General features: G+C 42.0%; 1 protein-coding gene across 1 annotated transcript in view; it reads left to right on the top strand.

Moving 5' to 3' along the window:
• PTPRO (protein tyrosine phosphatase receptor type O) overlaps positions 1 to 25,250 on the top strand; it is a 100,186-nt gene that overhangs the window by 32,456 nt on the left and 42,480 nt on the right. Inside the window, exons 8-15 of the mRNA XM_054988604.1 lie at positions 894 to 1,087; positions 2,768 to 2,879; positions 8,840 to 8,991; positions 10,741 to 10,861; positions 16,377 to 16,516; positions 17,582 to 17,714; positions 22,072 to 22,192; positions 23,609 to 23,677. Of these exons, the coding sequence (XP_054844579.1) occupies positions 894 to 1,087; positions 2,768 to 2,879; positions 8,840 to 8,991; positions 10,741 to 10,861; positions 16,377 to 16,516; positions 17,582 to 17,714; positions 22,072 to 22,192; positions 23,609 to 23,677 (1,042 nt within the window). The remainder of the gene's footprint in view (positions 1 to 893; positions 1,088 to 2,767; positions 2,880 to 8,839; positions 8,992 to 10,740; positions 10,862 to 16,376; positions 16,517 to 17,581; positions 17,715 to 22,071; positions 22,193 to 23,608; positions 23,678 to 25,250) is intronic.

Genomic DNA, 25,250 nt, shown 5'->3' with positions numbered 1-25,250 from the left:
TCTCTGCTTGCCCTCTCTCCTTCAAGGAGAGCCAGGATAGCAAGAGGGGCTAAACTCCCAACCTGCTGAGGACTTGGAATTCTCCTTCAGTAGGTCTGTTCTCCCCTTTAGAACTTTTTGCATCTAGCAGGCAATGACAGCAACTGTGAACATTTCAAAATATTGATCTGAATGCACAGCACTGACCAAATTAAACTACCTTATTTTGCATTGGTTTGTCTAAATCCATATTGACTGCTCTGACTGCTACCAGCTCTCCAGAGTCTAAGGCAGAGCAAAAATTTACCCAGTGAGTGCTACTCAGGTTGTTTAACTGTAGATGCCAGTGATTGAATCCAGGCTAGGAGATTATTTGTCATGTGACAGCAGTGGACCTCCCACCCTCTCTTCCCATTGCTCTGGTGAGCAGTGAAGGAAAAATACAGGGACCAGAATGGAATCCCATGATGACATTACATCATTTCACCTGCGTAACTAGAAGTGATGTCATTGTGTTGCTGGATGCTCTAGCATTCACTTGAATTTCTGTCATTTTACCTTAGTGTTTTGGATGAATGCTAGAGCGTCCAATGATATGGTGACATCACTTCCTGTTAAGCAGCTGGAAATTTAGTCCTGACATTGTGGGATGCAGTTCAGTGAGTCTCTGCCCTTCAATGTAACCCTCGGCCAGGATCTTCAGAGTTTGTTTTACCACTAAGCCCTGGCCCTGGATCAGATTTCCCAAGTACACCTGCATTCTGTATAAATAAGCCTGAATAAAAAATACCACCTGTTTGTGTATAAGAAAATATTAATGATTAATTTCCTCTTTTTTTTGCTCCTGTGTGTTAATTATGTGCAAATAAAAAAATAAAAAGGAAATATTAATGACTTCCATTTCTGGTTTATAGTGCCCACTGGGATCAAGGATCTAACCCTTTATCCTTTGGGGCCCACCGCTGTGGTCCTCAGCTGGAACAGGCCATACCTCGGTGTCTTCAGGAAGTACATTGTGGAAATGTTTTATTTCAACCCCTCAACGATGACTTCAGAGTGGATGACATACTATGAAATAGCAGCCACTGTCTCTTTAACCTCATCAGTGGTAAAGTGTTCTTACTGCTTGTTACAAGCCCTTTTGTGTACAGAGCTTGCTTACAGAAATATATGAGGAAAAATTGCAGAACAAAATTCTTTCCAATGTGTCTCCGTTGGGCTGCAAATCAGCAATCTGCTGGTTCGAATCCTGCTACTTCCCTGAGCTCAGCAGGTGGCTTTGGGTAAGCCACGCCTCTTAGCCCCAGCTCCCCAGCTGAATTGTGGAGATGATAATAACATGGACTTTGTTCACTGCTCTGAGTGGGATTTTGTCTAGAAAAGCAGTATATAAACATGGTTATTTATTATCTTGTTTGAAGAATAGCAAAAACAGGCTCCTTTGTGGCCTGTGCATTTTGAGGGAAAGTGCAATCTCTAAGAATGTTATTATTGATCAGGTTCTCTTTCATCTTCTGAATAGTGGCACCTCAACTTGTGGGTGCTATCTGAGGCTGTCCCTTCCCTGCCTGCCTTCTTACCGTCTCTGCGAGTCTCTCTACATGAGACATCTTACACAGGGACACTCGAATGTAGGGAGACACAATGTTAGTGGGGAAGTGTAGTTTAAAAAGAGAGAGCCAAAGGCTTTGTCAATTTCACCTCTCTACAGGAGGGTAGTTTAAAAAGACAGAGCCTGTGGAGATCACTGCTCAGAGGGTTTGTTAATTTCATCTTCCTCTACTAAAGACTCTGTCAAGATGAAATTAACAAACCCTCTAAGGAGTGATCTCCACAGGCTCTGTCTTTTTAAACTACCCTCCTTTAGAGAGGTGAAATTGACGGAGCCTTTTTAAACCACACTTTCCGGCTAACATTGCCTCTCTCTACATTTGAGTGTCCCTGTGTAAGATGTCTCATGTAGAGAGACTCTGGGTCAGAGCAATGAATCCTGTCTCCCTCCTCATTCCCTTGGCTTCTTTAAACTCTGCATGGCAAGCTACACATTCCTAATGGGGCAATAGAGTTCAGGAAGTCTTTTGGGCACGCACAATTTACTGTGTAGTATTTAAAGATACTGGGAAACTGAGGAGGAATGAAGCATTGGTTACTCCGGGGAGGAGGCTGAGAGTGAGGAAGCAATGAGATGTAGGTGGCAGCAGAGGAGGAGAATGCAGCTGCCCTCCTCCAAAGCCCACTGGCTGAAGCCACCAGCTTTGCTTCATTACAGAGACGCTCTCCTTCTGTATGGGAACTAAGTTATTTGGAGTTCTGCACAGTGCCTGGCACTAGCGTACACTGCACAAAAGCAAGGTAGTAGTAGTAGCTGCTGTCTTAGGAAGGAACTCTACATTACTGACTACGCAGGACTTCTGCCCAAAAGAGCAGCACTGTATCTCTCCTCCCATCTCTTACCTCCGAGTGTTTCTCTGCCCCCATCAGGCAAGGCCAGGGATATAGAGTAGGATGGGGGAAATGCTTATATAAGTTCACCAAAACACCAGGCAAGGTGTACGTATTACACAGAGAGGAATTTGGTATGAGGCTGCTGTTTTCATAGGCAGTTGTGCGTCAATGCATCACAGTTCATTAGACATGGCTAATCTGTACCTATTGAAGTGTAGAAGAGAGAATGACACCAATGCAGCCAATATTTTTGCTCTGAACTCTGTTATACCCTTAACGTTACCGTGGATTTAACTTCTTATGGTGCTAATACTATATCTCCCCATTGTTTCCTGTGTTTCAGAGAATAGGCAACCTGCTACCTGCCTGGTATTACAACTTTCGAGTGACGATGGTGACATGGGGAGACCCAGAACTGAGTTGCTGTGACAGTTCCACCATCAGCTTCATAACAGGTAAATAGAGACATGGTGAGTAAAAGACAAAAATATTTTTTTAAAAAACTGTAAAACTTCAGGTGTCCTTCAGAGAATGGCTGCAGCTAAAAAGCAGCAGTCTTTCTTTGCTGCCTTTCCGTATTATAAATTGCTGCAAAATCGCTGCTTCTAATGCAGTAGAGTACCCCTGTGTGTGGTCAGTAATGCAGTCTGCTATAGAGGTGGGCATCCTTTTCCTGGCCAGTGGTTCTCACACTGTAGTTTAAGGCCATATGATAGTCATTTTTCTCATGGTGCCTAATAGCTAAACTATACATTACAATTTTAATGCGTTGTGTCTAGGTCCCCCTGTTTCCCAAGTACACGGAGCCCTAGGTTGGATTAGGACCTTGGTGTGGGGGAAGAAGGGATTTCAACCTTTTCCCTGCACCATTTTCTCACCTTGGAATGAGGTATTATTTGCCCCATAGGGGGGATGCATGTGTAGCCCACCAGGGGTCCATCCATTCCATCAAAGATCACGCAGCTGCACCCATAAGGCCTACAACCAAGGCATGGAGACCAAAGCCTCTCCCTATAGCTGCTCTCCTGGACTGCTATTTAGAGGGTTATTGCCTCTGAACATGAGGGTACCATTTAGTAATCATAGGTAATAGCTATTTATGGACCTATCCTCCAGTTTGGTGTAGTGGTTAAGAGCCGTGGGACTCTAATCTGGAGAACCGGGTCTGATTCCCCACTCCTCCACTTGAAGCTGGTTGGGTGACTTTTGGGTCAGTCACAGATCTTCTAGAGCTCTCTCAGCTCCACCCACCCCACAGGGGGATTGTTGTAGGGATAATAACAACATACTTTTTAAACCACTCTGAGTGGGCGTTAAGTTGTCCTGAAGGGTGGTATATAAATCAAATGTTGTTGTTGTTGTTATTAATTTACTTTATCCCTTTTAAAAGCAACAACTGTGCAATCCTAAGCACAGTTATACTTTCTAAGTCAATAGGATGAGAAGAGTGTAGCTCTGCTTAAGATTGCACCAAGGACAGGAAGGGCAAGTTTGTTGTACTTCCTGTTGCTCCCTCCTCGTCATCACATCCAAAGCTCCTCTTATTCTTTTTGAAGTCTGTACCAGATCAATGAAGGAAGAAGAACATCCTCACAGCATTATTTTCTTACTATTGGCCCTGACTGGTGCCATATAAGGGGATATAAAAAGGAACATCTGGCAGGCCTGAAATTGCTGGATGACATTTGGTAGTCTTTGGACATTAATAATTTTTCCTTCGTATCTCTGTGGCAGAGATTTTTAAGCATTGTTGGTCTCCTGCACAGCTTACGCTATGTGAAGGTAATTTGCATGTTGTAGCTCTCCAGAGAGCCTATAAAGAACAGATGTTTCTGCATGCATGTGAAGAAATCCTGACAGTTGACTTCAATGACGTATCTTCTGAAGCGGAGGCAGAATCCTGGCTCACTCTTTTCAAGCTTCCAATCAGGAGAACTCAAAACCAAGGGAGCAGAAGTGGGTTTTCCCAAGAGACAAAAAGAAATCACAGGAAGAGAGTTCAAAGAGCCTTTTGAGAGAGAGAGAGAGAGAGAAAGAGAGAATGTTTGCATTTCCTGTTCAAAACAAAGACGCATGAAGCTCAATCGGTCACTGGGGATCTGTGACTGGATCCCCTGATGTGCAGTTTAAACTCAAAAAGCACTTGTACAAAGGGAATATGGAGTGTTTATCTGTGTGCTATCTGTGATCAAAACTGCTCCAGCTGTAGGGCAAACAGAGACAGAAGTAACAGGAGAGCAAGTTTTGGGTCCAGTAGCGCTGTAAAGAGTGACTGGATGTCCAGAGGATGAGCTTTCGAGAGTCAGAGCTCCCTGACATGGATAAAGGATTGGATAACGTTGAAAAATCGCAAGCTTCTGGCATTGGAAGGTTATAAGAAAATATTTGGATGGCACGCATACCTATGGTACGATAAAATAAAAGCGGACTCTCTGTTTCTGCATCACTATATTAGAAGAAGCCTCTTCACAATCTGGAAGAAATATAAGATGTATCTGGAAGATCAAATCCCCTCTTGGGTGGTCCCGTATGAAGTAATAGACCCGAGAACTGTCGAGAATGAACAGCAACGTTTAACTTATAAGGAGATAACACAAATACAATATTCAACATTAAGAATAAAGTCACAAGAAGAATTGTCTCCTTGCTATAGTTGGTTTCAATACAGACAGATAAGGGATCTTTATAAATCGGACTGTTCAAGGGGAGGAATAAGAATGGAAAATACAGACTTGGAAGAAGTAATGCTACAAGAAGGCAAGAAACAAATCTCCAAGATCTATAAGATACTTCTAAAATGGTACACTGAGGATGAAACAGTGAAAGTACAGATGGTGAAGTGGGCAATAAATTTTCATAAAGAAATAGCAATGGAGGCATGGGAGCACTTGTGGAAGAATACAATTAAGATTACAACGTGTACGAATATTAAAGAAAATGTATACAAGATGATATACAGATGGTACCTAACACCGAAGAAAATTGCGCTGGGGAATGCTAAAATGTCAGATAAGTGCTGGAAATGCAAAAAGCACGAAGGATCATTATACCATATGTGGTGGACTTGTGAAGTAGCGAAGCAGTACTGGGGAGATATAATAGAAGTAATTAATGAGGTGTTACAAACCCAAATAAATAAGAACCCAGAACTGCTGCTACGAAACTTGGGAATGGAGAATGTTCCAGTGCAAAATAGAACATTGTTATTTTATATGACAGCTGCAGCAAGATTACTGTATGCGCAGAAATGGAAAGTGCAAGAAGTACCTACTGTAGAGGACTGGATTTACAAATTGCTGTACATGGCAGAGATGGATAAAACGACAAGAAAACTTAAAGACCTGGATCCGGGACAGTATTTGGCGGACTGGGCGAAACTGAAACAATTTTTGGAAAAAAAATGGGATGTGAAAGGAGAACTGTGGCAGTTTGAGAACTTTTGAAATAAGACATTTTAAACAGAAGAGAGAAGTGACTTTATCTATTTTAATCTAAGCTTGGATTATAATATAGCAGAAGAGGGGTGAAATTTAGAACTGATTTTTTAAAGAACAAGATAGGGAGGTTACGATAAGTAATACCTTTATCAGAGTATATGAATAAGGGAATAGTTAAACAAATATACTGATGGGGCATACTATATATACTATTATGTTGGTAGATCAGATTGTATATTATATAATGAATGTGCAGTATGGTGCTGTGTGCGGTGCCACATTGGTGGCAGGGTGCACAGTAGGGGTGTTAATACATATTATAATGACAATAGTATATTTGATAGAATATATGTTTAAAAGAAATAGAATATGTTTAAACTAAGACTTTTGTTATATATTATATTATATTATATTATATTATATTATATTATATTATATTATATTATATTATATTATATTATATTATATTATATTATATTATATTATATTATATTATATTATATTGAGGGGTATAAGATTTATACTATATTGATAGTATAATTGATAGATGTATATTATACTGATAGAATATTTGATAGTATAATTGATAGAAGCATGCTATATTGATAGGATATTTGATATATATGATAGAATACCTGGGAAAAAAATTAGAATGTGCTTAGACTAAGGGAATTATCAAGTAATAAGAGGGGGTAAGGGTTGGAAAGCTGTTGAAAGTCGATAGAGAGGGGGGAGGAAAAGGGTGGGGGATAGGGTTAATTAGATATTGAGGGAATGTATGTATTGAATTTGAAAAGTATACTCACCAATAAAAATTTTCTAAAAAAAATAAAAGAGAGTCAGAGCTCCCTTTTATTTCTCTCCTACCTGCAGCGGGGAGGGCGATTCCAGTTAGAGAACAGGTGCAAGGGAACAGTTTAACACCTCCTCAATACTGTGGTCTCAGTCCACATCGGCCTCTCCATGGCTGCTTTTTTGAGGCCAGATTTCATGCCAGGTGGCTCTGATTGTGGATCCCCAAATGTTGGATGTAATTTGAACGGAGGTGAATTCTCTGGGCGTTGCAAGGAAAGATTAATAGCGGTGGACAGGATTTCTTTCAGAGATGCCGTTTCTGCTCTTCTCACTGAAGAAACTAGGATAAGCTTTTGAGGAATGCCAAATCTGAAGAACCACAATACTTTGTTTACAAATGACACATGCCCTCCTAAATGCCCTTTTGGCAAACTGTTCCTACGGGCTTGTTTTTGTTCCTTTTTTATGCATTGATAGAGCACTCTCTTGTTTTCTTTGTTTGCAAAATTTATTTTCTGTCACCTGCTTGGCATGATATAGTTGAGGTGAGCTTCAGTAAACCAGCTAGGTACAATAGCCAAAGATAAACTCGGGTGTGTGTCACACTCTGTGCTTCCAGGCAGATATATCAGAGCAATCCTGACATCTTGTGGTTAAAAATAATCTGACAAATAGAGCTCTGACTCTTGAAAACTCATACCCTGCATATCTAGTTGGTCTTTAAGGTGCTACTGGACCTAAAAAAAAACCCAGACCCCTATTTTTGGCTGGTCAGGGCCAAACAGGGTCCTTTAGCACACATGAGTACCGTATCCATTCGTGTAACCAGTTATTAAATTTGTATATGGAGCCCTTTAAATGGTTTATGTCATAACATGATAAAATCTAACAACGTTTGAGTTGCAATTGAATCTTCATTTTTTAAAAAAATATTTTTGTTTTCCAACACACATATATATATATATACAAACATGAGACAGTTATCATTTTACTTGTCGATATCTATTATCTATTTCTTTATCTCTTATATTCCATCTTATTACATCAATTGTGAGTTCTATTATGTCATTATACAGTTTATCTTAGTATCGTATTTATGTTTACCGATTATAGTTATTTGTCATCCATTTGTAGAAGGGATCCCATGGTACAGAGAAGTCTTCTTCCATTTGCCCTTTCATTAACAATGTTAATTTATCCATTTCTGCCGTCTCCATTACCTTTGTTATTAATTCTTCTTGCTGGGGGATTCTTTGTTGTTTCCAATAGGTTGCTAGTAAGATTCTAGCCGCTGTTACTATATGGATTACCAAGTGTTCTTGCTCTCTCTTTATATCCGGCATACAGTTTAATAGAAAAATTTCTGGTTTCAAAGGAATTGTTATCTGTAAGATATTATGTACCATTATCCAATATCTATGTACTTCTTTGCAGGGCCACCACATGTGGAAAATGTCCCTATACCTTCTTTACACTTCCAGAATCTTCATTTTTAAATAGACTAAAGCCCGAGGTGTTAAAAAACCAGACCAAATGAACTAATTTCATTTTTCCCCATAGTTCTTTGCTTCTGAAAGTGGCAATGGATGCATATTTTTTGGACTAAACATGGTATGGGTTTAGTAAGCTGAACTGTTTTCCTGAAATATCAGGCAATCTCTCCTCATGTGTTGAAATGGCTTACAGTGTAGTACTGCGGTGATGCCAGGCTGTCTTCCTATATGGATTTTGCACAATATTTATTGAGTTTTCTTATCACCCCATAGGCTGTGGATATAGCTGGCACCGTCCCATGGATGAGAGTGTTGGACTATGGGCTGTGGGAAAACAAAAAAAATTATCAAACACGCACCACCTCTTTTACTAGAAAGTCTGCTTATTCTCACCAGCACCAAGTTCCTCTCCCCCTGCTCATGCCCATCTTGCATCAGAAATAGAAGCTCAGAACTTGCTTTTTAAACAAATGAAACTTTCAAGATACTGAACTCTGAATTTCAAATTCTATCTTTTCACAGCATTATTCCATCGGTCCACATTGCACACAACCTTATCTATTTCACAGTCTCATTCATGGGGAAGAAACATTACAAAGCGCTTCCTCCCTTGGAAAAGGACAAATGATAATTTAAGAAACATAATTATGTGGACCCCATTTGTAACAGTTCTCTTTTCCTCCCGGATAGCTCCAGTGTCCCCCAAAATCACCTCTGTCGAGTATTTCAATAACCTTCTCTACATCAGCTGGATGTACGGCGATGACAACACAGACCTTTCTCATTCTAGAATGCTCCACTGGATGGTTATAGCAGAAGGGAAGAAAAAGATCAAAAAGAGTGTAAGCACAAACACCCTGAATGTACCTTCCTTTGCTTACTGATGCGATCAGACAAGCAAAACTCATGGTGGATACATTTGAGAGGGATCTGATTTTTCTTTTGCTGTTTCTTTGCTCACATAAATATTGTTTCTCCAGTACCTACCCTTATGCAAAGATAGAAAAACATGGATAGATTTTTCCAGGGCCAGCCCATATTTCCTGGTATCTGTCTCTGGTACATCACTATGCTTACTTAGTCCCGATTTTATCTTTTGGAGAATTCATATCACCCTTCTGAATTGTTTGTTTTGCTGCCATCTCTATAAAAAATGTGACAAGAATAGGAAGCTGAAGACAGAGAGTCAGCGTTAGGTGAAGGCGGGATTGGGCAGGCAGACTAGGCACTGGTCATAAAGGAGTGGATTCCTGAGGAAAGAGGAGAGATAACCTATACTCTTGGGCAGGGCTTTTTTCAGCTAGAACACGGTGGAATGGAGTTCCAGAACCACTTGAAAATGGTCACATGGATGGTGGTCCCGCCGCTGATCTCCAGACAGAGGGGAATTTAGATTGCCCTCTGCGCCATGTGACGCATAGGGCAATCTAAACTCCCCTCTGTCTGGAGATCAGGGGGCGGGGCCACCAGCCATGTGACTATTTTTTCCTAGGGCAACCCACTGAGTTCCACCACCTCTTTTCCCAGAAAAAAGCCCTGCTCTTGGGGCTGTGGTGGACCTTATGTACTGCACAGGTTTCTTAGCTTCTTTAATCAGCCAAGAACTGTCGGGCAGTTCCTCTCTGGTGGGTGGGGCATAGCACAACAATGCAAGCCAAATCCTTCAGGAGTTGTGGCCAGCCACAACCATTCTTGCTCTTTTAAGCTTTCCTGGTGAGTTGGTGGGTAGACTGGGGGTGGGTGTGCTTGAGATGGCCCAGAGGGTGTCAGAAGAGAAGAACGGAGAATGTCACTCTCCCCATTCCTGTTATTTGCTGTTAATTGCCATACAGTGGCGAGCATATGGCTTTGCACAGGGATCTTTACGCACTCCTCTGTCAAACAGATGGTTGGGGCTTAGATTGAGGGGGCCGGAAGATGGATGACAAGCAACTGCAAAGAAGTTTGAGAACCCCTTGCCCTAACTGCTAGTCGACTTCATTAATAATAATTGGAAAGGGTGTATGTCATGGATGCAGAACGGAGCCAAGAATTCATGTGCTTACGATGAGCAGAATTTTGACCCAGCTTTTTAAAGAGACTCAAAACAGCTTCAGATATCCTGAAGAATTCAGGACAGAAATCTGACTCAGAGCCAAGCTACAAGTGACGCCTGACACAGGTTGGACACTTGTCAGCTTCCCTCAAGTTTTGATGGGAAATGTAGGCATCCTGGTCTTACAGCTTGGCTCTCCATTTAATTGAAGTTTACAGAAACCCACACACACACACCCAATGGAGGGGAAGGGGGGAACCCAGCGAGAGCCCAACACCTGCAATCTCCTCCTGACCGCATGTTCTCCCTCCCATAGACTGCCACTCTGTAAACTTCAATTAAATGGAGAGCCAAGCTGCAAGACCAGGATGCCTACATTTCCCATCAAAACTTGAGGGAAGCTGACAAGTGTCCAACCTGTGTCAGGCATCACTTGTAGCTTGGCTCTCACTTGCATTCCCTGTCACCTAGTTTACAAGATCCATCATTCTTATTTGCGTCTTCCGGGTTACGGAGCCCCCTGTGAGGATCATGTTTAACCCATTAACTGTTGTAGGTGACACGGAATGTTATGACTGCAGTCCTGAACTTGCCTCCGGGAGACATCTACAACCTGTCCGTAACTGCTTGTACTGAAACGGGGAGCAACACCTCTGCACTACAGCTTGTGAAAATTGGTAAGTGAATGATAATCAAGGTAGCCACAAATACTTTGGCAAAGTTGCTACAGCTAATGAAACTTAGGAAAATTGACCAAGGAAATTTTTTAAAATAGAAAAAAAACCCTACAAAGATCAGAAAATATAAATGGTAAAGCTGAGATCACAACAGAATCAGAAATCTTAAAATTTTTCAGCATGCTTTCCTGTCCCCATTCAACTCTGTTTTCTTCCATTCATGTCAATTTCATCTACTGTAAACTATTAAAAGTATAGGGGTGTAGGTAGTCACTATAGGTCAAAGCAAAATCCCGAAGTTGTGTGATAATTTTCATTTAAAATGAACCAAAATGACCCCCCATAAAGTGCAAACTATCAGGTTCTCCACTTTTCATCAGTTTGCATGTTAAAAATAAAAAAGTGGAGTGGGGAGGAAGAGAAACACATTTTTAGGCCCCCATGGCATTAAAGCCTCTGCCTGCATACCATAGAACGTTTGTAGGATGCTGAGCTCCACCTCAAAAGGCACAGGGCAAAAGAAACAAAGAATGGACCCGTCCCGTGGAAAATACAGTTACCAGCAGCTGATCAAATGTCTCATCAGGTGGGACACCCATATTGCTTAGAAAGCTGTGAACAGAGGAAGAACACAGTAATCTTTCTAGTCACAAGTTAAGAAGACCAAGTAGAATTAGATGCATTTGCTACATTTAGGGGGGCTATTCGTCATTATCGAACAAAGATAATTCAAATAAAATATCCACTATGTGACAGTTGTTGGTTTTAGGCAACCAAGATGAACAAGAGAAGCCATCTCACGATTTATATTGACATAGAGAAGAATAGAAATTGGGAAGGATATTTATATAAAAGTTATTGACAGACAAAAAGCCTTCCACAGTTATATCTGCAATAAAAAGCTTACTGTATTTCCATAAGACTTGAATGTACCATGAGGGCTGAAGAATAATATCATTTTTTTTAAAAAGAAGATGTAATTAGAATGAATGATACTAGGCAAAGAGCCGCAATCATTAAAAAGAGAGCTCTATGTCATCTGTACAGTTTAAAATATTTACAGAGGATGCAATTAATAAAATGAAACAAATGGTAGTGCACACGGGCAAGAGGGAAGGAAATGGCTCAGTTTTGATGCTGATACAGCAGTCATGGCAGACGTAGAACTGAAGTTGCAGAATGTTAACAGAATGCATTTGGTTTTTTAGAACTACAGCCTAAAATAAAGGCAAATAAAAACAAAGATATTAGTGGCAAGTAAGAATCCCACCAGAGGCACTTATATAAATCAAAAACAAGTTTAAGAACATAAGAACATAAGAACATAAGCAAAGCCATGTTGGATCAGGCCAGTGGCCCATCCAGTCCAACATTCTGTCACACACAGTGGCTAGAAATCCAGTGCCATCTAAAGGACTGTCAGTGAGGCCAGGACACCAGAAGCCCTCCCACTGCCTTCCTTCCAGCACCAAGACAACAGAGCACCACCTCCCCACAAAGAGAATACCATCTATCTCCTGTGGCTAATAGCCACTGATGGACCTCTGCTCCATATATTTGTCCAGTCCCCTCTTGAAGCTGGCAATGCTTGTAGTTTGTATATCAATATACAATATCAGGAAAGCAAGGGAATAAAGGACGGGAGTAAAAATTACCGACAAGCATAGGGAAACGTATTTAGATGAAGGAGTACCTCCTCGACCAGAGGGAAGGGGCTTAGCTCACTGTGCAAAAGGTTGATTGATCAGTCCCCAGCGAAAAGAAAGAAAACATCCTTGCAAAGAAGGCACGAAATCAAGAATGATATTTATAAAGAATTTATTGGCCCCCCTCAGCCATATCTAGAATAATTTTTTTTGCTGTATTTCAGAAGCCTATGGGGTGTGAAACGTGATGCAGGGCTGTCATTTTCCGCAGCAGTTCTGTGTTTGTGTCTAGTGCTACCTGGGGTTTAGAACTGCCCAGGATTGCTAGTAGAAAGATGTAGACTCTGGGATTTAAGCACAATAAACTAAATGCAGGATAAATGAATATGTGATATAAGGCAAGGAAATAGGAAATGGAAAAAGATGTATGGGCTACAGAAAATAGCATGGGATGAGTGAATATGAACAAACTGAATAGCAAATGCATGACCCTGTCCTTAGGCACTCTTAACCATGCTCAAGAGAGGATGTGGTGGGCAGTGAAGGGATGGACGGGAACAATTATCAATTGCAAAGAATGCTAAAAGGTTGTGAAATAATTCAAGCAGCTTAAAAATAAGAGTAAAAACTTGATACTGAAGTTGTTCTAATTGAAAACAACCAGGGCTGCCAGGTCCTCAGCTGTGGGAGGGGGGATCCCCTGCCCCCATCCTCCACCCCTCATTGCCACTCAACTGGCTGGAGAGGTGGGGAGAAAGGTGAAGGGTGGAAGGTTGGAACACACTGCACACATGCTCTGCAGACCTTAATAATATCACTTCCAGTTAAAACCAGAAGCTATGATGTCTCAGCGGGGTCAGTTCCCTAAAAATAAGCCCAAGACATAGCAAAAACACTTTGTTTTAGGCTTGCTGGGATGCCATAGCTTCCAGTTTAAACCAGGGCCATTTCCACACAGCTTACCTTGTTCCGGAAAACAGCAAAATCTCGCGAGAAGATGCTGTTATCGCGTCTTCTCGTGCAATAACAGCATCTTCTCGCGTGATTTTGTGCAAGATTTCGCTGTTTTCTGGGGAAAAGTAAGCTGTGTGGAAACGGCCCCAAAGTGATGTCATGGGCGGGGGGGGGGGTCTGTGGAGCTGTGATCAGGAGAAGATGTGCACTCCCCCAATCTCCCATACCCCCCCCCCCCCGCTTTTCAAGTATGGAGCCTGGTAATCCTAAAAAACCTCTTTTGCCTCCCTGACATTTCCCAGCTCTCCTTAGTTAAATCTAGGCTTCCACATTCTAAGTACTGCAAAGCATTTCATGAGTTTCCCTCAGAGGCTCCTGAACCAGGACAGGACTCTCAAGACAGACCTCAAATGGAATGATCCGCCTCCATCCTAGGTCTTTTATACCTTTCCCGTGATCAGAGGTGGTATCGTGTTAGCACCCCATCTCTCAGAAGTGGGATCAGCATTTCTTTCTACGGCTGTTTCCACACGTCCTTATAGGCTTGGCCCACCCACAGAACGCTGGCGGCTTTTCCTCAGGCTTCCTTACGTCTACATTTGCAAAACATACACATTCTGTTTCGTTACCACCTCTTCGGTGTATTTACTGGGAACACAGTTTCTCTAGTGTTTTCTTCTGCTGCGGGTTGACAGAGCGACTTTTTTCTGTTCTTTGGCCTATAAACGCTTAAAGCGCTCTGAAGAATCCTCCAATCTCCTTCCAGTCCCTCCCCCAAAACTCTTTCCCTTTCAGTTCATCCCGGAAGCCTCCTTGCAAAATGAGCTGAATGCAATCACACCTGTGCTAAGTAAAAAAAAATATTTGAAAGGGAGGTGGGCAATTTCAGGCTATGATGACAAAAGTGCCCAACCTCCCCTCCAAACGCATTTTTGTTAGGGACTGTTTGGAGGCTGTCCTGCACTTGTGGGGAGTGTGAGTGGAGGATGAGTTTTCTGAGTGACTCTATACAAAGCAAACCTAAAGTGGAAAAAGGGCGGGAAAGACAGGCTGTGTGGGAATGGCCGACATTTCTTATTGTTTACTTTGCTGCCCATTTTAACTCTCAGTAGTGGTGGTGGGATGAGGAGGGGAACACATTTTTTTTCCTTATAACATCTTTCTGGTTTCTCACAACAAAATGCCAACCTGAGGCACTCCATATCATTTCTTCACGACTGTTAAAATGAGGCTGTATCAGATGTTTGTTTTTCGGAACTGTGGATATTATCCCATTCTTGGGTCTTTCTATCTTCTCAGTACAGACCAATGCATTTGGGGATCTCAAAAATGATCATATTCAGGCTGAGGTTGGAGAAAAGGTGCTTCTAAGCTTGCCACCACCAGTGGGGAAAATAGCAGGAAATGGGGAGCACGAGAGGTGTCCCAGTGTACTGATGTCACTCCCTGTGCACCTGGAAGTGATGTCAGCAAGAGCAGGAATGATATCACTACATCACTGCCGATGTGATGACATTGCCAGGGAGCTCCTCCCTACAACCTGGCAAACCCCTTGACTCCTCAATAATTGCCAGGGTGACCTGGCAACCCATGCTACTCCTGACTGTATTTGCAGACAGTTCTAGGGAGTCTCCCTCACATATGGGACATAATTCTGGGCAGTTTAGTTGTAGGTGATATTGATTTCCAAACATCAGCATCAATTGGACTCCCTCAGTGTAGACTTGGTATCTTGGAATATTCCTCTTTGTTATATTCCAAGATACCAAGTCCACACTGAGGGAGTCCAGTTGATGCTGATGTTTGGAAATCAATTCATTCTCAGAAAAAAAAAGGTTAATGACAGTAAGTTCTCATACAGGTTTTGCATTTCTTCTTGTGGAATTTCTGTCAGACTATGGAATCCTAGTTATCTAGAGTTCGTCTCCCCCCTTCTGCAAGAAGCACAAAGTTTCTTGATTCCAAAAGGTTTATTGAAAGACAGCGCTCAGGACACAGTTATCCATATTCCAAGGACTAAGCAAGTCTTGGCTGAACAAAGGCTTTGTTAAGAATGACACACAAAGTGAAAGTAACAACACTTCAAACATCCATCCCCAGCCTCCCCCCTTAGTCCTGTCTAGAAGGCCTGGGAAGGCGAGGACATCAAGGTTGGCTGGAGTGATAAGAATTCTTCGCTCCCATGGATATATGCGGCTTGGGCAACACCTGGGCCTGGAGGGAGAGAACTAAACAACTACAGATTATAACATAAGAACATGGCGTAGCTTTGGCTTGAGAACTGACTAGCAAACTGACACTCTGACAATTTCTCTGCACAGTTACCCCAAACGGCATTTGTTAACATTGGGCTTCTCTTGGCAGCGCTCTTCGGGAGAACAGCCTCCAAGATTACTCTTTGCTATGGATAAGACCTTGTTATTAACAGTGCCATATTAACATACCCTTTCAGCCTCAAACACGGGGGTGGGGGTGGGGGAGAGACAGTGAGAACACCCTCTGTGCCTTCCCTAAAAGATGACCTTGTTTCCACCTCCGCCGCCGTAAAGGAAAGTCATTCTTGTGGAGCACACAAGGTCATCATTGCTTGACTGTTCTCTCAGATCGCGTAAGAATTCTCCTGCCAGAAATTGTGCAAAGATGATACATCTGGCCAAAACTCCAGAGCTTTTGCCCCCACCCCCTGCCTAGAGTAGTGAAAAAGGAAGTGAAGTAACCATTGAAAGTTGCAAATAGGGAAGGAGTAGAAAAAGCATGCTACTGAGGAGCGTCTTCCTGCTTCAAACTGTTTATTGCTGAGTGTGCTTTGGGAAGAGAGAAAGCTTCTGTATTAAATGGTTTCGTTTGCCACTCCCGCCTGCTGGACCTTGAAGATCCACAAGATTCAGCTAAAGGGATTCTTCTCTTGGCCACAGATCCGGCTCCTCCAAGATCACTCTTTGCTGTGAATAAGACCCAAACGTCGGTGACCCTTCTGTGGGTGGAAGAAGGAGTAGCTGATTTCTTCGAAGTCTCCTGCCAGCAGGCTGGCGTGAGTCAGGAACTCAAAATCCAGGTAAGCATTTGCTGTGTGCTAAGATTGGAATTACTCCGTCTAATTTTGATGGTTGAGTTTTTAGGTTTCTCTTCTCCATGCTAAATATTGTTTTCCAATTTGAGACTTTGCGAACAACCCAAGTGGTAATTGAGAAATATTGACACTGAAGTGGCAAAACCAATTAAAGATGTTTTATGTCCATGGGAGCGAAGAATTCTTATCACTCCGGCCGACCTGGGACCTTCTGCATGCAAAGCAGATGCTGTACCGCCGAGTCATCCTTTCCACTGAAGAAAGGATGGAGTCCTAATAAATTGTCCTGCTGGCTTTGCTTGTCTTTCTGGCCTGTTGAATCATCACCCCCTTGATGATTTTTTTAAAAATATATGCGCTCGTTGGCCTCTTTTGCTAATGTTTTTGAGGGAGAAGGTGACATCAGTTCCTCTTGCTCTGCTCTGTTGTAATTTAGGATAATCTCTCTTGACTGTGGCATGTTTATATTATGACATGAGCCACGTTGTTGATGGGTTCAAAGCCAAAGAAAGGCCGCAATCCATTGTGAAATCTCCATAATTCATGCTTGTGATTTGGCTTGGCCTTGTCACCTTTCTCCCATTTTTTCCCACCAGGCACACCATCTATAGACTGACTATGGCTATATGAATAAGCCGTAAGGGAGGTACGAATAAGTGAACCACATATGAGGTTATGTAAAAGACCGTGGGCTGTCCTCCATGGAGATTAATCTGTTCTCTGAGAACAGTTACAGTCCCTAGAAGACATACATTCCAGTAAATGGGTCTGATGTCTCTGCAGCAGTGGGAATTATGCCAGAAGAGTGTTTGGATCCACCCTTGTCTTTCCAACAGCAAAGTGAACGGTTGATTTCAGGGCTCAAAATAAAAACAAATTATTTCAACTTGAAATTAAAAAAAAACTATTATGATGGGCACTGAAAATATGCATTAAAATAAAATATGAATAGGTTATCTTTGGAATTCATGAACCCATCAGTTATAATTGTGGGATGTTAATTTATTCTCTCTTCTCCCTGCCCCCCCCCCCCCCGCCCGATACTTTTAGGAACCTGTGACTGTTTCTTCACACGTTGTGACAATCTCCAGCCTTTCGCCAGCCACGTCCTACAACTGCAGTGTTACTAGCTTCAGCCACAACAGCCCCAGTGTCCCTACGTTCATTGCCGTCTCCACAATGGGTAAGCCGAATTCTGTTTTCCTCGGGGTCAGACTAGACAAGGCATTGAGAATTCTGTGATCATATCTTTCCAAGTGCTTGTACGCTATGGTGCATTTCTTTTTCTTTTATCATTCTTTTTTTTATTGGCTGATTGATAAGATACAAGCATTAGAGAACACATAACAGATAAGAATTTACAGTGTACATAAGGAAACCTGTAACATATTATGAAAGGTTTAACAATTGAAAATATTCGTTACAACAATTCAAAGATAGATTTATGTACTTTCAATTTAAGCCAAATCTTATTATTTTCCAAATACTTGAAAAAAGGAAACCATTTTTCATGAAAGTTAGTGCATTTTGGAAAGTGCTTGGCTTGGTACAATTTGTCATTCAGTTTTTTCCGAAATAAAATGATTCCAGACCTTTGTATGCCAATTGTCTATTGTTGGCGAGTTTTTTGATTTCCGTTGAGTTGCAATAGCACTTTTTGCAGCTATTAATAAACTTTCTATGAGGTCTTTTCTTATTTTGGGAATTTGAAAGTTATTCCACTGGTCTAGGAAAATTAATTCTGGTTTTAAGGGAATTAAATGCCCTGTAATATCTTTAATTATTTTGATAATTTCCTTCCAAAAATTATTGATATGTTGACATTCCCACCAGCAGTGGGGAAAAGTTCCTATCTCTCCACAACCTTTCCAGCAATATGGGGTTAATGATGGATAAATTTGTGAAAGTTTCGCTATGGTACATTTCTGACCACAGACGAGGCCTTCGTTCTTTGGAGGAGAAGGGAGGTTATTTCTGTGTATTTCCTCTTCCAGAGCAACCCCCCACATTTATTCTCTTGTTGCTTGTGAGCATCCCATGACTCCAGGAACAAAATTGGGGTGTGTGGGGTGTGTGCACTGTAATGCCACAGAAGGAGAACTTGGGAAATTCCCACTCTACCAGCAATGCTGTGCTTGTGGATTTCATACTATACAAGCCAATGTTTTTAATAAGTAAAGCGCAGCTGTATGAGACCTCAGTTTAGAATGGGACTGCTCATGGAGGCAGAGGGGGTATAATTCCTCCCCCTTTGCAGTTTCATCTATCAAAACACCCCCTCAAAAAAAAAATCCTTGATCTTCAGTTTCTTCCCTAAATAACAGTTTCTGTTTCTTCTTCTTCATTCTTTTCAAGTTCTTGCTTCAGCCTTCAGATTTGTATATTTTTTGACTCAAACTATACTACCATGAATGGTAGAGATGTCTGATTTGTGAAAATGCCACTGATATAACGCACGAGGACAGAAAGGCATTGGGAGTATATTCTTTTGGGATTCCTGAGGAATCCAGTTGACTGGCAGTGATGGTTAAATGTTGCGTGTCTGTGTGTCTTTTTCCTTGTATTAAGGGGAACTATTAGTGGCATCAGAGGACAGATGAACCTTCCCATTAGCATGGATGAAACAAATGGTGCATTTTGGGATACCCTTAAAGGACACGAACTTATGCGTCATTTAAAGTGTTGAGTTACAACTTTCTAAGTCCAGTGACTTCATCCAATATAACTCTGCTTAGGGTGGCCCTGCTAGTTTATCATTGTATACGGGCTGCCTTTGGGGAAAGGGGACATTTGGATTTTTCTTGGACTGTCCCCCAAATTGAGGAAATCTTTTCCTGATGATTTTGGCTTATTGAAATCCTTCCCTGCATCCTTCCCGGTTAAAATAACCACCAAGGCCCAGTTGCTAACCAGATGCTTTCTTTCTTAAACTATGGGGGAGAAGTCTTGTTTCTTACTGAATGAATGAATTGGGGAGTATTCTGGGAGGAAAGTTTGGGAAACCAGGAGGTTAGAGTCTACCATCAGAGCCACTCAGGCTGTGATCCTGCAAAACACATCGAAGAGGTAAGTTCTGCTGAAATCAATGGAAGGCATACATTGTTTCTCTCATGGACTAGAGCACAACATGGCGCAGGCCTGTTGACAGTTCAAATCCAGCTCCTGAGAGCTGGGTGGAATTTAATGAAGCATTCTGTCCTGTAGCCATGCTTACACACATCTCTGGGGTCATAGAAAGGAGCGAGAGTCCAGAAGCAACTATAAGGTAACAAAATTTGTGGTAGGGTATGAGCTTTTGTGAGACTCACAACTCACTTCTTCAGATACAGCTAGAACAGGGGTGGGCAAATTGCGGCCCGCGGGCCACATGCGGCCCGCTACAGAGTTTTTTGTGGCCCGCCAAGACAGTCAGAAAAATCTGCCTTGAACTGAGATTTCCTTCTAAAATTAAATGTGCTTGCAGCTATAGATGATATGAAATTAGCACAATAAATAAATTGAATAAAACTACCACTATTTTATTTAATTTATATTTATTGATTTTTATGATACAATTTATACCTTTTCTGAAATGCTAAATTAACTAATGAATGCAATCATTTTAAAAGGTGCAGCCCTCCGCTAACCTCCGCTCCCACAAAGTGGCCCCCGAGCCAAAACAATTGCCCACCCCTGAGCTAGAACATGAGTTCATCTGTCCCACCTAATCCAATCATGCCTGCTATTGTCATTCACCGGCTATTGTCTTTTACCTGCTATTGTCATTCACCGGCTATTGTCTTTTACCTGCTATTGTTATTCAGCATCTGAAGTCACTTGACTCTCCATGATATAAGGACTGATGGACTCACATTCTAGCAGTATCTGAAGAAGTGAGTTGTGACTCACAAAAACTCATACCCTACCACAAATGTTATTAGTCTTATAGGTGCTGCAGAACTCTTGCTCTTTTCTACTGCTACAGATAGACTAACACGGCTACCCCTCCTTGGTGTATCTCCGTGGTGTCACTGGACTCTAGGTCTTTTGACTTTTCAGTCAAGAACACACAGGGAAGCCAAGGACAAAGTGTAACTGGGGAGGGGGTGATCTATAGATTGTGGTTTCTCACTTGTGGAACCTCTGCCAAGAAGAATTCAAGGTATCTTCTGCTGGGTAGACTCTAGCAGAAGATACTCCAGTAGAAGACTAGCCCTTTCTCCAGGCTAGTCCTTGGCCAGGCTTGTCCAATGTCGGGGTCCCTAATTCAGACTCCTTATTACCCATATCAAGTCTGTATTATCCAACTGTCTGAGGGCTGATCCTGAAGGGGACAGTGAAAGTCACCTGCACAACTAGGCTTTCATTTGTGTGTGTGTGTAGGGGGGGGGGAGAGATTAGCACTGCTTCTTTCCAGTTTTTCTGCATTACCTTTAAAATGACCCCTGAAGGACATCCTCAGAAAATTCCAGTTCTTGCACCAATTCCTTGTTGGAAGAGTAACTTCCCATGTGGAAAAACAGCAACACAAAAATTTGGCTAAGCCTTAGTCTCATACAATGACTCTCTGATTGTTACAGAGTGCACATGGCACAGTGGAATATACATGTAGGCTGCTGAGGAACAAATATTCATATGGAGCCTGCTTTTATATTTAGTAAAGAAATGGTGATGATGGAGAGTTCTGTCAAGTCATATCTGACTTATGGAGATCCCTGGTGGGGTTTTCATGGCAAGAGACAAACAGAGGTGGTTTTCTAGTGCCTGCCTCTGTGACCCTCGTCTTTGTTGGAGGTCTCCCATCCAATTACTAACCAAGGTCAACCTTGCTTAGCTTCCAAGATCTGGTAAGATTGGGCTTGCCTGGGCTATCCAGGTCAGGGTGGTAAAGAGATGCAAGTCCTTTATTTAAAGTAACTCCATTCTGGATAGGATAGAGATAGCATTCTAAGCTAGCTAAATTGCACTAGGGTGGAGAGAGATGCATAAATGTGTCCTGCTGTTATACTGGAAGGCAGAGAAGAGAGAGAGAGAGAGAGAGAGAGGTGTCAGTATAAATCTACACTTCAAAGGGATATCATCAGAGCAATAGAAAGGAATGGTGCACAGGTCCTGATCTCTCTGGCTCTCTGTAGTTCCCCCTCTGGAATGTAAAAGTCCTTCACTTCCAAATTGACTGCATGAGCTTCTGGCAAGAATGTACAGCATTGGTGTGGAACTTCTGGATAGTTTGTGGTGAATCAATGCTGATGGGAGGTTTAGAGGGCAGCACTATGGGAATAGTAGTCCACATATTTTGCCAGTCGTTTTGCTTTGACTCTTGAAAGCTCATAACCTGGAAATCTAGCCGGTCTCTAGGATGCAACTGGTCTCGAACCTTGCTGTTCTACTGCAGACCAACATGGCTACCTACCTGAAAAATGTTTATATGTTTCCTTTGGAGATATCAGTTTATTTGGCAGAAATTAGTCCATGGAGAGGTAGCCCTTCACAGGATCTTTTTGTACCAGCACTGATGTCTTGTGCTTTCGTTAATCCGGATCCTTTGTTTACACCTTCAGTGACAGAGATGAATCCCAATGTGGTGGTGATCTCAGTGCTAGCCATCCTGAGCATCCTTCTGATTGGGCTGCTGCTCGTAACTCTTGTAGTTCTTCGGAGAAAACATCTACAAATGGCCAGGTAGGTCAACCTATCCTCTAATGCCAAGGATGATAGAGCAGTTGGATGCAGAGATGGGTTTCGTGTTCACTGGATTCCAGAGGTAGTTGCCAAGGGAACATAGCTGCACCCTGCTCAGTTTTAAACTGGTTGGTCTTCCTACCCTCTTTTAAAATTTTATCTCTGTGGGAGGCAGTGGTTGATTTATATATTTGTATATATTTAAGTGAATAATGTTTGCAAAAGAGTCATGGTTAAAAACTGTGAGTTGTCTGTCAACCTAACATATCTCACAGTATTACTGTTGTGAGGATATAATTGAGAAGGGGATGAAATGCGGTAAGCTGCTTTGGATCCCCACTGGAGAGAAAAGTGTGGTATAAATGCCTAAATAAATTTCAACAATGGACTCACCCCCACCCTAGATTTCATGACCATCATCTTTTGCATGACTGACTGGCCCTGTTTCTTATTGGTTGCATCCAGGGCTTTTTTTCTGGGAAAAGAGGTGGTGGAACTCAGTGGGTTGCCCTCAGAGAAAATGGTCACATGGCTGGTGGCCCCACCCCCTGATCTCCAGACAGAGGGGAGTTTAGATTGCCCTCCGCGTGGAGGACAATCTAGACTCCCCTCTGTCTGGAGATCAGGGGGGTGGGGCCACCAGCCATGTGACCATTTTCAAGAGGTTCCACCACATTCCAGCTGAAAAAAAGCCCTGGTTGCATCCTGTGGACCAATCTGCACCCCAACCTGCAAGCTAAACCAGATCTCTGTTCTTGCAAACATTGATCTCCATAAATGAAAGATTTTCAGGATTAGGACCTGTTGTTCCCTTTCAATCACAACTATTAATTTTCTCATTCCTTTCAAGGTTAGGAAACTATGTAATTTCATTTCAAAGCATCATTTGGGAGGGGGGGTGCTAATTGATTCCCCTGCAGACATGATGTTTTATTAACCAAGATGTATTGGCGGTACATTTCAAATTACAGGTGAAACATACACATTTGGAGTAGCAAATTAGATTATGCATGCTTTGCTCTTCTTAGAACTACGACTGTGAACATCCAGGTGACGCACCCACTCTTCTCCATTTTATTACCCAACAATACATAAGACACTTTTTGAGATTTTCCTTACTACCTGAGCTAAAGAATGACAGAGATCCATGGAATGTAACATCAGTTTGTCTCTGTTCATTGCTCCAATCAAAAGCCACATTGTAAAAGCCTCCTGACCTTAAGTCCAGGGTTAGTCTCATCTGATAACCCCTCTACCTAGCTAGGGGTCCTTTATGTGTGGAAGCAGGACCTCCCTCGCTGGATCAAAATGCTGATCTGCAGATTAGAAATGGTCAGATCTCTCTTTCTGCTGTTGCGTGTATAGCATCATGGTTTTATAGCTACCAGTAATAACCTTATGGTCTCCCTAAACCAGGGAATGTGGAGCTGGAACCTTTGTCAATTTTGCTTCATTGGAGAGAGATGGAAAGCTCCCCTACAACTGGTAAGCATTTGCTCCCGCCCCAGACCCTATTACTTCTGCATAATTGTCCGTCCTTCCTTCCTTCCTCCCAACTGTGAAGGGGAACAGAAAGCATACTGGAGTGACGTGGGTGGGTGAGGATAGCACACGGGACACCTAGAAGGCACCTTTGTATTCTTTGTGTCAGGGTGCCTTTTAAAAAATCTGACAGCTAAAATTAATCTGATGAGACAACCCAGTAGAAACCAAGGCAAGTGTTTGGGTTAGGGCTTGGATAACCCAGCCTGCAGGATGCTGTGCCAAGTGCGGTAACAAAGTTGTCTGAATAATACCAAATTTGTAATGTTTTTACTTATGGTCTAATCAGATAGAACATGAGAAGATCCATGATTGGATCTCCAGTCTTTCAAAAATTCTTCCTTCCTTCCTTCCTTCCTTCCTTCCTTCCTTCCTTCCTTCCTTCCTGTGTAAATATTTTTGCTTGCACTCAAACTAGTGAATGTTGGGAAGTAGATATTGGGATTTCAGCCCCTGTGATTAGACCTCATTTGTTTCTATAACCTAAAACGATTTCAATGGGAACACCTACCTTAACCAAAGGGGAAGCAAGGTTTCAAGGTGCCAGAAAGAGTTCAGCATAGTTTTAAAATAAAAAAGAGTCCAGTAGCACCTTTAAGACTAACCAATTTTATTGTAGCATAAGCTTTCGAGAATCAAGTTCTCTTCGTCAGATGCCTGATACAGAGACTGGTCAAATATAAAATTTGCTGCTGTATCACACTAAGCTTGGTTGCCCAGAACGAAAAAACACATCGCAGCTGAGTTTTCCTGAGTTGTATTTAGAATGAAGACAAATAAGGGGAGAAGAAACTTCATGTGAATTTTCTTAGCTTAGATTTGCTTGCAAGAAAAGTATTCTTTTACAAAGTTTACCATAAAGGGGTATTATCGGGAGGGAGTTAAAATATAGCTGCCACCCCGATGCCTCTGAAAGCTGGCTTCAGTGGGTCAAAGAAACCTGCAACTTTTTGAGGTGGACTTGGCTGCAGATCGGAGGAGTGGGCGATCCTTCTCCCTCCGTGGAAGTGGTTAGGCTTTTGACTCATGCAGCGGGAAGTTTGACTGACAAATAGTGTGTGAGGAACCAAATTTTTAAAAGTGAATGTTTAACATTATTGCTATGAAAGGTGTCACTGAAAGATGGATTCTTCGTATTAGACTGGATATCTCAGATTCTAACATTTCAGGGTTTTTTTAAAAAGCCACATTTGTGCAAAAGTTTTGCTTCCACCCCAATCCTTTCTTTTCCAGTCAACTGTCTTAGAAATCACTCTTTTCAATGGCCCATCTGTCCTTTTTCAAGCATTGTGTTGATTAGTTAGTAACTCAAGGTCATGCCTTTTATCGCCCGTTTTAACTGAGAAATTGCAACGTATGATCTACGGCTGTCTCCGCCAGAGCAGGCAGATGCTGTGATTCCTTTCTCTAGACACATTTTATAGGTATCCTAAAGCAACGAAGAGCTGGAAGTTGGATCTATAAACCCATTAGTGGTTCCACAGAGATATATTTACACTCTGCAATGAGAGAACAC

The sequence above is a fragment of the Eublepharis macularius genome, chromosome 9 (genome assembly GCF_028583425.1).
Source record: "Eublepharis macularius isolate TG4126 chromosome 9, MPM_Emac_v1.0, whole genome shotgun sequence".
Lineage (NCBI taxonomy): Eukaryota > Metazoa > Chordata > Lepidosauria > Squamata > Eublepharidae > Eublepharis > Eublepharis macularius.
This window is presented reverse-complemented; position numbering and strand designations above follow the sequence as displayed.